General features: G+C 38.6%; 1 protein-coding gene across 1 annotated transcript in view; it reads left to right on the top strand.

Annotated features, from left to right (window-relative positions):
* Prdm6 (PR/SET domain 6) overlaps positions 1 to 15,637 on the top strand; it is a 98,937-nt gene that overhangs the window by 8,793 nt on the left and 74,507 nt on the right. The window contains exon 3 of the mRNA XM_047556995.1: positions 1,533 to 1,840. Within this exon, the coding sequence (XP_047412951.1) occupies positions 1,533 to 1,840 (308 nt within the window). The remainder of the gene's footprint in view (positions 1 to 1,532; positions 1,841 to 15,637) is intronic.

The following is a 15,637-nucleotide window of genomic DNA, read 5'->3' as shown; positions in this document are numbered from 1 at the left end:
AGCTGGTTGGAGTCCTCTCCACAGAGATAGGATGCTTACATAGTCAATCCTAGCCTGATATGGATGGTTAGTGGCAGGTTTGCTCACCATACTGGATTGTGATTCCCTGTTCCTTCTTGAGAATTTTCTCATCAATACACTTTATTATAAGTTCTTAGAGTGTTTCAGCACAGTGACACACCCAGGTGATCCATCAGGCTTACCTGTGACAAAGGCCCAGCGCAGGTGCCCTGAGGCCTTGAGAGCCGCTGTCCCAGCACCAGTACATCTGTTGGTGCCTGCCTCTCACCATCTCTACCAGTCCAGACTGCGTTGCATGAGGACGCCTAGGCTCCCCAGGGAGGCTGGGCCTGGGAGACCCGGTCGCGCCGGCGGGCGCCGAGGCTGCCTCCTCTGGGCAGGCCTGCCGCGCCGGGGCGCAGACACCGCGGCTCCGTCAGGCCCATTAATAACCCGGAGGGCACTGCGATCCGACAGCGCGGTCGCTTTCCCTGCCTTCCCCGGGCTGCCTGGCCCCTTCCCACCTAGCTCTAGTAGAGGGACACTGGGTGCTCTTGACCAGCCCGCTGAAGGGTGGAGGTCCCCTTGTGCTCTCTGGTTGTTCCGGCGAAAGTCGGAGAGGGACAGCTTCAGCAACAGTTTCATTCACTTTACAGCAAAAGATAATCGCATTTCGCCTCAGGATCAGTCGTAGGGGTCAGGAGTTGGGCCTCTCCATTGAACTATTACTATGATCATTATTAAATTTACTCCATTTCGGCTTCGGAAAGAGCTTGTGCGCAAGCACAGACACACTTAACTCCCCAGAACAAGTCCCCCAGTCCTCACTCGTCCCTTCCTGACTGGAATCCCTGGAGTGGGCCATCGCAGGGAAGTCAGAGACTAGTGCCCAGGTTCTCATAGTCACCAGGGGCTGGGACCTGAGCTTCAACCTGTCCCAGGCGGGCTCTGCCCTGGAGCGCAGGCGTTTGTGAATTCGCGATGTTTGTTGCCCACCTGCCTTGGTGATTTTAAAAGGTGTCCTCAAATTGTAAAAAGAGGAAAACCAAATCTCAGAAGACCAATGTAGAATCTCTGAGATATCAGATTGGACAAAACACGGACTTTGGGTGGCGGGTACGACGGTAAACACTTCTTGAAACACCGGATAGAGAGAATCCTCTGGACCCAGCTCGGGTGAGAGAGAGAAGGGAAGAGTCAGAGAGACTGAGGGAGAAATGCCGAGAGGTCAAAATCGGGAGGAGAGGCCTTGGACATTGGGTTCTGTGCAGAGCGCGAAGATGTTATCCTCATCCAGCCCGGAAGGCGTTTGGGGGGATCCCAGGGTCCCAACCAGGCAGATTTGGGTGCTGGAATTCTAAGGCAGTGACTCGGACTAGTCTCACCCACTCCTAGTAGCTTCGGCGTCCCCATGGCGTCACCTCCCCAACAGGTGGCTGACCCTGGCGGTCGCAGATGCTATTATCAGCTGATAGCCGCCCCAGATACCAGGTTAATCCTCTTCTTTCTTCTCTCCCGCGTGTCTCCCGCAGGTTGCGATATGTGCGCGGACAACCGCAACGGCGAGTGCCCCATGCACGGCCCGCTGCACTCGCTGCGCCGGCTCGTGGGCACCAGCAGCGCCGCGGCCGCCGCACCTCCACCCGAGCTGCCTGAGTGGCTTCGGGACCTGCCACGGGAAGTGTGCTTGTGCACCAGCACCGTGCCGGGCCTGGCGTATGGCATCTGCGCGGCGCAGAGGATACAGCAGGGTACCTGGATTGGGCCCTTCCAGGGCGTGCTCCTGCCCCCGGAGAAGGTGCAGGCGGGCGCGGTGAGGAACACGCAGCATCTCTGGGAGGTAAGTGGCGGCCCACTCCTGAGCACCTTACCACCGATCCGGAACCTGGGCCAGCACAGAGCCTGGTCCTTAGCGGGTGGCAACCTCAGAAGAGCCTCCCTTGGCTCCAAGAGGGTAGTGGACAATAGATTTCCCTGATCTGTACAAAATACCTGGTCTGACGTTTGAAGCACCTTTGGTAAGGAGGCTAGCAGAGCAGGGTCTGGCACAATGTCAAATTATCCCCCAAGGTCTACTTGTTTCTGTAAACAGAGCCACCTTAACCTGCTTCTGTTCCAGCTGGGATGGTTTTGACCATTGGTGTCTCTGAATCTTGAGAAAAAGAAAACAGCTGAGGAGATGGAGCAGAGGCATTGGACTTTGGGGTGACTTTTATGTCCCATTTAAGCTCTTTCATTGTTTCTGGGCCCAGGGCAGGAAGAAACATCAACATAAAGAGGAGGGGAGGTGGATTAAGTCAGGTTTATTTTCTCTGTGTATGCTGAATGAGAGACCAAAATATTTCAAAACTTTCAAAGTGCCCCAGCACTTTTATAGTTGTAAATTTAAAAATGACAAATTTCGCTTCTTTTCTGAAAAAGTGAAATTTTACAATTTTTTTTTTAAAAAAAAGGAAAATCAAAATATGGGGGGAACTCTGAGCACTTTTTAAAAAGAACCCAATACCTGATGCTATTATTTAAAAATAACTTATCTGAAAAATGTTAAACTAAGATTTCTCCCAGGGCTTACTGGTTGATTATTGAGGTCCACTCTTGAAGAGATAGACAATTATCATTAGGAAATCGCCAACTGATTTTAGCCACTTTCACTTATGTAAAGTTATTTATGAAATAAAAGATGCTGTAAATCATAACACTAATTAATATGTAAATCTGACTGTAGCCAGGTGAAATAACGAAATAGAAACAGTCAGAAAAGAAAGCTTCTTAATTACCAAGTGCCAAATTGACATGGGCCTCAGAGTTCCAGTAATGGAATATTTCTGCAACACTTGGTTCAGTGACTTGTCAACATGATCACTTTTACTGTGAGACGCCTCACAGTCACTAAATAAAACTCATGGGACTCAATAATCCACTCAAATGTTTGCTGAACCCCTACTCTGGCCAGTACTGTATCAAGTCCTAGAGATACAGCATCCTGGAGACAGTGTTATGAAAAACAATCTTGGTGTACAGAAACTTCACATGACTATTGGGATTGGGGTGTTGAGGCCTGTATTTGCAAAGCTCCCTTGGATGGAGGAGGAACTGAATGTATGAGCCCAATGTGAGGATACGGCAGCCCATGGGCTACCTTCCCCACAGTTATTCCCCAGAGCCTTGCACCCAGCTCCCCAAGGTTCCACTTCACTCCTGAACTGTTGCTGGAAAACAATTATACCCTTTCCATCTTTCAGGAAAGGATTCCTTAGGTAGGGGAGATGGAGATGGGCATATTTACGTCATCAAATGGGGCTTTTTTTGTTTGTTTGTTTTTAAGAAACTAATTTATAAAACAGAGCAGGAGAAAATGGCTTGGTATGTAGATACCCTTGGGTAGTTTAGAAGTTAGAGCTTTGGCATAGGAAAACTGAACACTGGGACATAATCAAAGCATCTGGTTTTGAATCATTTTCTGGTTGGTTTTTGTTTGTTTGTTTATGACTACTTAGCTATAACCTCCAATGTGGTTTAAAGTTTATAAAACACTTTCAAGCACTTTTCAGGTTCCAGTGGTGTTATTAGGAACAGTAGTATCCTAGAATTAAGGGTCTGCCAATACTTTTCTGGGGAGGTCATAAAATAGTTGTTCAGTGCTACAGATTTGTTCTATCTGAAAATGTTAAACTGAGCACTAGTATATTGCCCTCAAATGCCCATTTTTAGGCTGCAGAGGACAAAACCATAAATGTGAATAAAAAGATCACATAGTTACTCTTTTTTTCTAGAAGACTTTGAATGATTGGAATATTGACAGGGGGCCACTATGATATAAAATGTAATAGTATATATTAATACTATAAACATTGGGACCTTTGTTTGATACCTTTACTTGTACCTGATAAAGTTAAACTTCTATTGTAGACCAGAGATTACAGAGACTGAGGAATTTAGTCCACTTTCTTCTCTTTCTTGAGGCTTCTGTAGATATAAAATAAGTCTTTCCTATTGTTTGGGGTGAGTTGAGTGCTTCAGGAGGACATATAGAGTTGGTTTTGTGTTATAAGAAAGACTTGATGTATGCCTGAATAATATAAAGGCCCCTATCCTAAATTCAGGACGTAATTAATGTATTTATTTTTATCATTTGTACAATAGTTAGAATAATATACTTTTGGGGGATTGAAGGCCTATTAAGACTTCAGCTATGTAAAATGTCTTCTGGGACTTCATTAAAAAAACGCAACTAACTGGGGCCAGGTTATGTAGTGCCAATGTCTTTTTGTAAGATACAACACTTTAAAAAATATATTTCAGATTTATTAGCACAATTACTTTTTAAGATATGAAGTACAAATTCATTTTAATTTTAAGCATCATGATTTATGACACATGACTATTTTAAGGTACATTTATGACAGAAGATTCTAACTGTTGGCTCATTCCTTAAATTTCCTTTTAAACCTAAATTATGTCGTGAAAAAATTAACTTCTGGGCTTTGAATCCAGGGCCTTGTACATTCTAGGCAGGCAGTCTACCACTGAGCTACATCTGCAATCTTTTCTTATTCTTTATTTTGAGAGGCAAGTTCTTGCTAAGTTGCTGAGGCTGGCCTTGAACTTTCGATCCTCCTGTCTCAGTCTCCCAGGTAGCTGGGATTACAGGCCATGTCCAGCTATTATGAAAAATTTTTAATCATTATATGTTATTTATAGTACAAAGAATCAATAACTGAAATACACTGTAGGAAATATTTGGCTATAGTGTTTAATGACTCATATAATAATTATCTATTTTAAAATATATCCTTCCAGATATCTTCCAGAATATCAGATTGACATAAAACAGATTTTTAAAACATTAAAATCAGTCGAATGGTGACTATTTCATAACTGTAATCATTTCTGTGCCTCACATTTTTTCAAGTCTTTTGCTGATGAAGAAATACCTTTATATTTAGAGTTCAATACTCAGGTCCTGATAGAGCTTACCAGGGTTACTTATCTTTATTTCAGTACAATAAATGGATTGCTAATCTTTTCCTGTCACTGTTTCCAAGTAGATGATGGATTTTTGTTTCAGTTTACAGTTCATTGTTTTTAGTGTGGTTGTACTTTATTAGTACATGTGAAGGCTTGTTACAGAAACAATCAGATTCACCTTAGTTACTCCCTTTGTTTAATCACTAAAAACTCTATTCCCTTTGTAGAAAAATGACTTTTTAATATTTAATATATATATCAGACACGAAGGATTTGATTGGTTTGTAAGCATGCTATCATTTTTTAGTTAATTTTTTGTGTGTATAATCCAACTTTTTAAAAATACAGAAATTTAAAGAAAGTTAAATATCATTCTATTCAATATGTTTTGAATCTTTCAAGTGTTTATGGGAAATTCCAAGAGATTTTCTTTTTCTTCTCCTCCTCTTTCCTTTCCACCTTCCTTTTCTTTTTAAAGCAATCATTCAAAGGTAATTTTTTGTAGTTTAAGAAGATCAGCAAACTAAAAGCTGTATTAGTTATTTTTTGACCAGTTTACTTTAGAATCAAAATTTTAATGTGTTCTTAAAAATAGTAAATTCATATACTTTAAAACAAAAACATTACAGAGGGCATTAAACAACTACCTTGCTTATGTACATTTATTCCAATGAGTCTTTAATGCATAATACATTTCTACTTATTTGGAAGTATTGGGGGAAAGTATTTCTGAATGTTTTTCTAAGAAAATAGAATCTTTCTCAGTAATTAGGCCTTATAGATGAGAGTGAAATAATTTTCTCCTAATGTGTTTTCTAATAAAGAAGTGAAGAGGCACATTTTAGTCCAACATTTATGAAAACATTATCTCAATTATTAATGTGCCCCTTTCCCCTTGAGATAAATTAATCTAGTTGCACATGGTTTCCCCTTTCTGCTTAACATCAGAATTTAATATGACTAGACCTTAGGAATGTACACAGTATATACTTAGAATTCTACTGGAATAAAATACAGAAGTTTAAAATAAAGTTGCAATTTAAGATAGACTACAATTACTCAGACCTTTCAACTCAAAGTCTGATTTAACAGGAAACTTGAGCAACAGTGACAAAATGAATTGTACTTGTTTTCAACCTAAAAATATTTTTCTGATTGAGATAATGTAGTGACTTGTTAGGATTACAGTCAATGTAGTAGAAAGGGATTGAATTTTACAGGACCTGTCTTCTCTTTGCCTGAGTAAATTTGAGTGTGTCATTTTCATTTCTACTATGTGGAAACCTTCACTATTTTTCCTTAGAAAATCAAAGAGGATAACATAATATAGGCCTTTTTGTGGTTTGATTTTGTGCCATAATATTGTAGATTTAATAAGAGTTTTGCTTTTAAGCAAATTTTTCATCATTACCGTGTAGCTTATAAGGTCAATATATATTAATGAAAACCAATATTAAAAATATATTACACATCGCTAAATGTTTGTATTTCAAAACCATCATAAGTAATTGGCACTAGAAGGAAATGAATTGATTTCATGTTTTTAAATGTGTTATATATGTTTTTATAAATGACCCAATTCCATATATACAGTACTGTACCCGCTTGTATATATTTAGATATTGAAAAAAATTTCAAATTAATCATCTTAAATTAAATTAAAATCATTTAAATATTGTTCCAGTGATAGTATTGTAATTATATACGCCACGTTTTGCTTTATAGACTTCGGCTCATTTTGACCCGATTTACTGAAACACCAGGGGATAGAATTATGTGACTGTCACAGTTATATTGAAGTAAAAATTATGTTTCTCAGCAATTTGTCATTTAATATACTGTCATCTTGGTTTTGAATATGTCAATTTTGTGAAGTTCAAATAATTTCTCCTTAAAAATAACCATCATAATGTTTTAAATTATGCCAGAGTAACAGCTGGTGTCTCTCTCTGGCTTTGCCTCATTTGATTTGAAGTTGTCTTTTATAGTGCTGCCCATTTGATAGAGGGTGAGCATTTTGTAGTTTTACAGAAACTGTAAAACCATCTGCTGCCTCTTGGAATGGTTTCCAGCATTGTGTTAAAAATCAAAACTTGGTACTTTAAGTTGCCTTTGAAAAGGTTCATTTAAAGTCCTGATCCTTTTGGTTTATATATCATGCTGCACACACAGTGCCACCTTTGGTTTTCTGAGTCTCAAATTGAGTCTGCTTTGGAAGAGAAAACTGTAGCAGCCATTTGGAAATTCCCACATTAGTGAGGTTTCCTCCAAACCTGCGTGTGACACTATAGTGCATTTGTTGCAATAGTTTAAAACAACTGGTGTGTGCTGTATCCATAGGACTATTTTCTCATTGTTTACAATTTGCTTTTTAAAAATTGGTAGCATTTTGACTCTGTGAAGGAAATAATTCACAAGAATTTCTTGGTTCTTAACTGCATATTTTATTCCATCATGTAATTTAAAAATTTTTCCGATTGCCTTAAAAGTAGGAGGTAGAAAGTAAAATCAGAATCTTGGAAGTTACTGGGTAGATGAAATCTGCCCTAACCTGATCACTGTATGGCAGCAAGTGATCTTATGGAAATGTGGTTGTGGTGGTTGGTCCCTAGAAAACTGTGGGTAGCCTTATTTCATTGTGAAAATGAAGGCCGTTTTCTAAAAATAAACAACAATGAAATTCCCACAAAACTGTTTTCAATGTTAATGTTAATTAACCAATTTTTGCCCAAAACTAGGGTCTTGTGAAAGGGAAGCACCAGATCACTAAGCCATACCTCCAACCCAAGGAAGCTTTAATTATTTGAGAAAATCTATTGTTACACCAGAATCATTTATAGTTTTAGTATAATTTTAAGGATTAAACATTGTTTTTATTGAATATGAAAAATTACCTATTATTAACTGCAGATCCCTGCCCACAATATCAGAGTCCTCTCTTTTCAGGGGATGGATGCGATACACTGGTAATGTAGAGAAAATGTTTTGCTATTTTAAAGGCAGCTGTGTATAGAAGGACTATGAACCTGCATTCATTCATATTCATTCATTCTCTCTCTCTCTCTCCCTCTTCTATTATCATATGTACTCCAAGACTTCATGAGTTCAAATGTTGCTTGTGTATTTACACAAGAAATACAGACTCTGCTATAAGTATTCAGCATAAAAGCAGCAGAAGCCAAAGCAGAATATACTTTTCCTTGTAAGCATTTGCCACCTCGCTCAGATAAGTTACAGAATTCCATTATCCAAATTGTTACACATGTGTGACAGAGGTTGACCTTTAGTCATGTCAATCCTTTTTGTGTAGGCCCCAGGCTCCAGCCTAATGGCTCAAACCCTGATTTACTCACTGTAATAAGGGCAGGAGGTCGAGCAATTGTCAGGCTGCCTGTTCGTACTCTTCTTGGAGCCTGGTTGAAGGCTGTTAACACAAAGCTTTTCAAAGTGAATTTACAACCAGTACCACTGACAGAGGCCAATCAGTGCACCATAAATGTCAGGTTAGTGAGATTGAGCAGTAAGTAAAGTACTGACAGCACACTATTGGCTGGAATCAATTGGCCAACGTTTAAGTGAGAAGAGCAATCTACGTGTGGCGGGCTTAGGGAAAGAGCTAAGTGTGCAGCCTGGTTTCCAGGTAGACTCTGTAGATTTACCTGGTAGCAAGAGCACAAGGATTGGGACATCACACGTTTGCTTTAGCACATCAGCATCGTCCACGTTGGTGTGATTCATGATCTGGCGGTTCAGAGTGGCTGAGCGTGCTGACTCTGAGGCTTGGTGGTAAAAAATGGCACAGCATTAGACAAAAAGGAGAGGGGAAAATTCTCCTTTTATGATATGGGGCTGTCAGAACTAGGTGAGGTATCCAGTGCATTAAAGTTCATTGCAAGGTGATTTGTTCAAATTGCAAAGCTACAACAGGAATTTCCACAGAGATTCAGGCCAAACATGCCCACTCTTTTGCTCCTTCTGAAACTCAGCAGTGTGAAACTCTCATGGAAGTCACTAATGAATGATTATGGGTTGAGGGCCTGAATATCCATGAGATGTGTTTTCTCCACCAGACGGAATGTTTTTATCATTTTGTGTAATGACAGCCTAGACAACAATTCATTTAGCTCTGAAGGCATCAGCATTAAAATGGAGGAATCCATTAAAATGCTGTATGCAAGGATTTATAAATTAGGCAATTTCCTTGATTATTGCAATCATTTACAAAATTGATTGTTCCAGTGTGGTATAGACAGATTTCAGCAATGATCATTGACAACAAGCACATTCTCTGGTATCTATAGCTACTGGTCACTAAACCAGGTCACTATTCCCCCCACCCTGCTGTTCTTGGACTCAAGGTCAAGCCGACTTCCAAAGAAGCTTACAATTATGAAGTTTTACTTGTCTTCAGATGGGACCCATGTTAAGTGAGCTTGTGAGAATAAGAGCAGGTTGTGTTAAACATTATAGCATTGTTTTTGGACTTTAATCCTAATTTTGGAGAGAGTATTGATAGTACTGATATGCTTCAGATCAGTAGCACAGATTTTGATACGATGCCAATTTAAAAGGAAGTAATTTTTGCAAATTGTAGCTGTAAAATATTTGTTTGACTGAAGATCTAAGAGTCAATAATGTGTTTTATTTGTTGGTCCTTAGAGTTCTAATTATCCAATAGATATATCGTAGAGTCACTGGGTTTTAGGTCAATTAATTCTGGAAGGCATAATAAAGACATTGTTACAAGCGTAAGATGCTCAAAACGCTGTGGATTTTCCTCTATAGGAACACACACAACAAGTTCACTGGGTGCTTAATCACTAACCACAAACCACAAAGTTGCCTTTATTCCTGAAATATCAGCGATGGGTGTGCCAAATGTGTCTGCAGGCTCTGGCCAATGAAAGGGAGCCATGCAGTTTATGCTTAGTGTGGAATAACTGACTTGAGGACATTTGCTTTTAATCGTCATTTCCCTCTTTTGAAACTAACACAAACTGGGGCTTGTAAAATAATAACACTTTTGAAAATGGTTGACAGTGTCGGGAAGACCAAAAAAGGTCCTGATTTTTGTTCCAATTGTGAATAATTGAATGTCAAGATGGTTCTTTGTTTAAAAAGGGAAATGTTGCATTTCACAAAAACTAGAGGAGCTTGGTGGCACCTTGCATACTTGGCTATTGTTGCCTAATAAGCAGAAGTTCATTTTTGTTTTTAGTTAATTGGAAAATTCACTGCTTTAAAATTCAGTAAAAAGGCAGTATTCTCACTTCAGTATCTTGGTACACTCTCCTTGTTTTTATTCAAATAATTTTTCCCCACAGCATTTCTGGCTGTTCAGACTTAAAAGCTGTGTGGCCAGTGTTCTCTTGGTGAACTGTGAATGAGATACTCAGTATTCTAAGCGTTTTTGCAGTGTTCCTGTGCATCTATTTAATAAACCAAAATCAACAGCATGAGCTTGTGAAATAATATGGAATTAAGCCCATTTTATTAAAATGAACAGTGTTTTTCACTCTCTGTGATCATTTTAAATTAAAGCTCCCTCAGATAATGAAGTGTCTTCTATAGAAACATTCAGTGTAATCTAATTCAATAGAAACTTCTTAAGTGCTTTTTAATTAGAATCAAATTAAATGTAATCAAGTCATGTTTTCAGTGTCTTGTAAAGCACCAAGAGCTGAGGGCTGTGCACACCTGGGGATATTATTGTTTATCACAAAAGTAACAGTACTAAATTCTCAGATGCCCATGCATGCTATAAAATGGTAGCTAGCTGCTAAATACTGTAAATTTTAGTATAGAATACAGTGCTTTTGATAACTTTTGTGTTTGTCTCAAAATAATATTAAAATTCATTTGTGATAATAAGATATATACAAATATTTCCTGGGGAGAGAGTTCTGAAAAATATTATGCTACCATGAAAGCACTTAATTGTAATTTATTGCAATATAATTTTTTTAGTTGTTGATGGACCTTTATTTTATTTATTTATATGCAGTGCTGAGAATCAAACCCATGCTAGGTGAGTGCTCTACCCCTGAGCTACAACCCCAGCCCTGCAATATAAATTTTGATGCAGATAATCCACAGAGTGGGAAATCTCATTTTAAGTTTTAAAATAATGGAAATGGACTTTTATATTAAAAGTAGTTAATGCACACCATAAGAAATTTAAACTATGTAAAAGTATAAACCAGTGTTGATGGTTTTCAAAATGATCTTTTGAATGATGACTATGTAATATAATCCACATTTATTTTATCAGTTCACTGTTTTGGTACAAGATATTTGTATTATCTCCTTGATACTGCAGAACATATTTTAAAACCAACCAGGGGTACTATTTTCATAGTGTCTCCTGCAAATGTTTAAATTTGGCTTACTTATGAAAACATTTTGATTTTGTGTCTAGTCTCATCTTCTCCTCTCTACCTTTCCTGGTGGTAAATTTAATTAACAGCCTATAGACTCTACTGATATCATAGAAACACATCTGATATTTTCATGTGCTTAGTAGAACATGTCTTTAATAAAGCCCGAACCTTTCTCAGGGACTATAAGATTATAAAGGTCCCTCATGAATGAAGGGGGAAATCTCTGTTTTCCTTTCTGTGTATGAAGGTATTAACAACAACAACCAACAAAATGATCTTATCTGTGTGAAATTTTTATTTTCATTAGGAAGACATTAATTTATCTGACTGTGAGACTTTAGGGAAACTACTTAATTTCTTTTTACCCCTATTTCTCCATGTATAGGACAGAGTAATATTGGGCAGTTATGCAAATCAAAGAGAAAATATTTATGACTTTTATGTAACTTTTCAGAGTTTTTCTGTCTTTTTTCAGTTACATTTTAATAGTAAATTTTGTCTCTAGTGGATTCTGCACATAGAAATTAAGAACTTTATCATTTATTAGTTAAAATAAGATCATATACAGCAGGCCATGTTATACATCTTTAATTTAATTATTTGCTATAAAATCAGGTTTAAATAGTGTTTCAGTGCAAATTTATTTAGCACTACTCACAAATGAGGAAGGATTATGTACTAAAGGGAAACTACACAACATGAATGTTTTAAAAAAATCCCTGGATGACTTTTTGTTTTTTATTTTATATATTTTTTATTTTTAAAATTAACACATAAAATTACATATATTTATGGGGTACCATGTGATGCTTCAATGCATGTATACATTGTGTAATATTTAAATCAGGGCAAGCATATGTATCTACTCAAACATTTTTCATTTCTTAAAGTCAAAACATTCAGTATTCTTTCTGCTAGATTTTTTGAAGTAGACAGTGCAATTACCATTCTCTATTGTTACCCAGCTGTGCAATAAAACACCAGAACTTATTTCTCCTATCTACCTGTAACTTAGGACCTGTCGACTAACTTTTCTCCATCCCTCCCTCCAAAGGAAAGTGATGTCATTTTTAAAACTCTGTTTTTAATGGAAGGCAATAAGAATAATTACACATGTTGGAAACATAAAGAAAATTTCCTGAATACTCAGAATTTCAGTCAGTGAAGTGCTAACTCAAAATCCCCACATAAAAGAACTGACCTTGCAATGTGAAAATATAAGAGGGATGACTTAGTAACATCTAGAAAAATCACGAGAAAAGCCCTGAAATGTGGAGGCTTCTAGACTGTGGACCTCGAATTAGGAGCAATTCATTAGGTTGGTTTGACACTGGATATTGAATTCTGAATAGAAAAACATCTCAATGTTCAGCGTGTTGTAACTTATCAATAAATACTAAATGACAACAAATCAACCTCGTGACACACTTGCTGCTGCCTGTAAAAATGTGTGTGCAGCTGTGTACCAGTGAATACAGATGTAACAGTTCATCAAACAAATTCTGAATATAGGTCAGTGTTGACGCCATGAAAAGCTCAAATTCCAAATGACAATATGGTTAGAAATTATAGATGAAAGAATTAACACATCAAAAAGAATAGAAATTTAGGCCAAAATTAGTATTTTTTTCCAAACATACATGTATTTCATATTAATCACTTCTATTATAATACCTGCAGTTTCTACTTTGATGGCAATCAAAGCAAGGAATCAAAATATGTCAGCCAGTCCAACTTAGACCCTAACCATTAAGTCAGGATGTCTGCAGTAGTTAACTATGTTCCATGATTTGCCTATCAGTTTTGAATCTAGGAGGGCTGGCCAAACTTTGACAAATCTATTAAATGAGCATTAGAAAAGAATAATCTATACTATGTGTAGGATTTCAGTTTGCAAGGTGAAAAAATGCTAGAGACTGGTTGTACAACTAAACTATACACACTTGAAAATAGTTAAATGGTAAATTTTATGTTAGCTGTGTTTAAGATTTTCAGAAAATCTATATTCTTAGTGACTCTTCTACCTCAGTAGTTCTCAAACCCCCAGCATATGTAAGAATCTATAGGACCAGGGAATCCAAGCACCATGCAACCTGGGGACCTGCTCCAAATGCTTCTGACTCAGTCGTTCAGGAGTGGGGCCCAGGAATCTACTTTAAGTGGTTCTGGAACTGCCTTTAAAACCAAAAGGCCTGACTTGACCTTTCATATTCTTTGTGGTTGTTAGCTCTCCTTCCTGCCTTGTCCCTGTCTTTGCCACTCTTTTTTTTTTTTTTTTTTGGTGGAGAGGCACGTACTGGGGATTGAACTCAGCCCTTTTTTATTTTTTATTTGGAGACAGGATCTCACCAAGTTGCTTGGGTCCTTGATTAGTTGCTGAGGCTGACCTTGAACTTGCAATACTCCTGCCTTAACTTTCTGCCTCAGCCTTCTGAACCACTGGGATTACAGGATGTGCCACACGCCTGGCTGTCTTTGCCACTCTCGAGCTTACCTGGTCTTTCTTCTGCTTCATTTCCATACCTCTTCTAGTCCTATTCCTGTATAAATTCTGGTCACAGCCTTGCTTTCATTCCTGCTACACCTTGGCTGCTCTCCTTTACACATTTCCACTTCTTCCCTTACCCCTTATCTCCAATCCAGATGTAGATAGGTAGATACAAAAAGGTTGTTATAAATATTAAAGAACTAACAAAACAAAATGATCTCTCTTGACTTCCATCTTTTCTGTATTTTGGAACTCCCCTTGGTTAGGCATAAGAAAGCAGCCAAAATGACAAAAAGCTTTATACTGTGTGAACTGCAGGGCAATCAAGGTGTGCGTCAGGAGGAGGTGGCCCAGAAGAAAACATTTAGTGTACACAGAACCTGAGTTCCAGCTCTTACTGGGTCAGAGCTGGGTGACACTTGCAGGACACCTCAAGTCCCTCAGCTTTTACCAGTGCTGCATCAACCACACTGTCCTTTCTACCTCTCCTGCCATCCCCTTCTACGCAGTCCTGTATCATATAGAGAATCCATATGCTCCTTGCATGACATTTGTGATTTTCAACCTGTAAATTTTCTATGTGCCAACTTTCTCTACTAATTTGCTGATCTTTTTCTGTATTCCTCATTGACTTCCTCTTGCTGCCTGTTGTTGGAGGAGGTCTGAGCCTGCAGCCTATTCTGATCTTCTCACACCCAGAGAGCTTACCTGTTCTTGTTTCAGTGACTCTTTCTAGGGATGGCTCTCAGATTGTTTCCAGCACCCATCCCTCCTACATGCTCTATCCTCTGATGTCTGTGAGACATCACCATCTGAGTGTCCTGACCTTGCTTCCAACTGAGTTCACTTACCACCCCAACCTCACATCTCCCCATATACTTATTTCCTAATCTTTAACTTATAGCCTTTTTGACTATGAGGCTGATAGTTTGTAGTTAATCTAATGACTTTTAAAGTACTTGTATACCTGGCAGCTAAAAGCACACAGAAGGCACTTAATGAATACTTTTTATCCCATAGCAATAATGAGAGTGAACATTCTTCAGCTGAAACTGTGTGCCAGGTGCTCTGCTAAGAGCTTAATAGGGGTTATCTCAATTTATCCTCAGAATAACCCAATGAGGTAAGAAAAACTATACTCATTTTCCAGACGAAGAAACTTTTCAAAAGAAGGCAGAGAAGTGAAGTAACTTGCCCAAAGTTGCATATAGTAAAGGGAGAGTTTTCATGGAGGTGTTGTGAACTGAAGACTCTGCTTTTTGTGTGCCCCCTCCACTATTTGACCTGAACTCTCATTAAATAATGGAGCCTCAGTCTCTGCCACAGGCTTATTCCATCCCACTGATCCTGGCCTCTGGACCTGGATGTGAGCTTTCCCTTCTTGGTGGACACTGCATTGGTTTCTCAGACACAGTTCATCCAAAACTTTGCAGAAACCTCATAGCTCTGGTCCTGGATATCATTAGTCCATCTTGTGTTCCAGGACCATGAGCTCCATGTTTATGATCCTAGAAAGTTTAAACTCCCCAGCATTCAAATAAACACATTTATGGAGAACATACCAGGCATGAAGCATTGTACAGGTCACCAAGATGGCAGAGGCCAACTTTACCTTCAAGGACTGTAAAGTAGTAGGACTGTAACTCTAGTTGGAAGCACTTTGCAAAAAAGTGCATTTTGGGGTGAGGGAAATTAGGGAAGGAGAAAGAATTTGAGCTGGAGAACACAGATGGGTAATAGAGAGAAAGTCAGGAATTGGGAGGGAAGAGGCTCCTGGAGGGAGCCCCTGTATATCCGTAGG

This window comes from Sciurus carolinensis, chromosome 6 (assembly GCF_902686445.1).
Source record: "Sciurus carolinensis chromosome 6, mSciCar1.2, whole genome shotgun sequence".
Lineage (NCBI taxonomy): Eukaryota > Metazoa > Chordata > Mammalia > Rodentia > Sciuridae > Sciurus > Sciurus carolinensis.
Note: the sequence above shows the minus strand (reverse complement) of the source record. Positions and strands in the feature narration are given on the sequence as shown.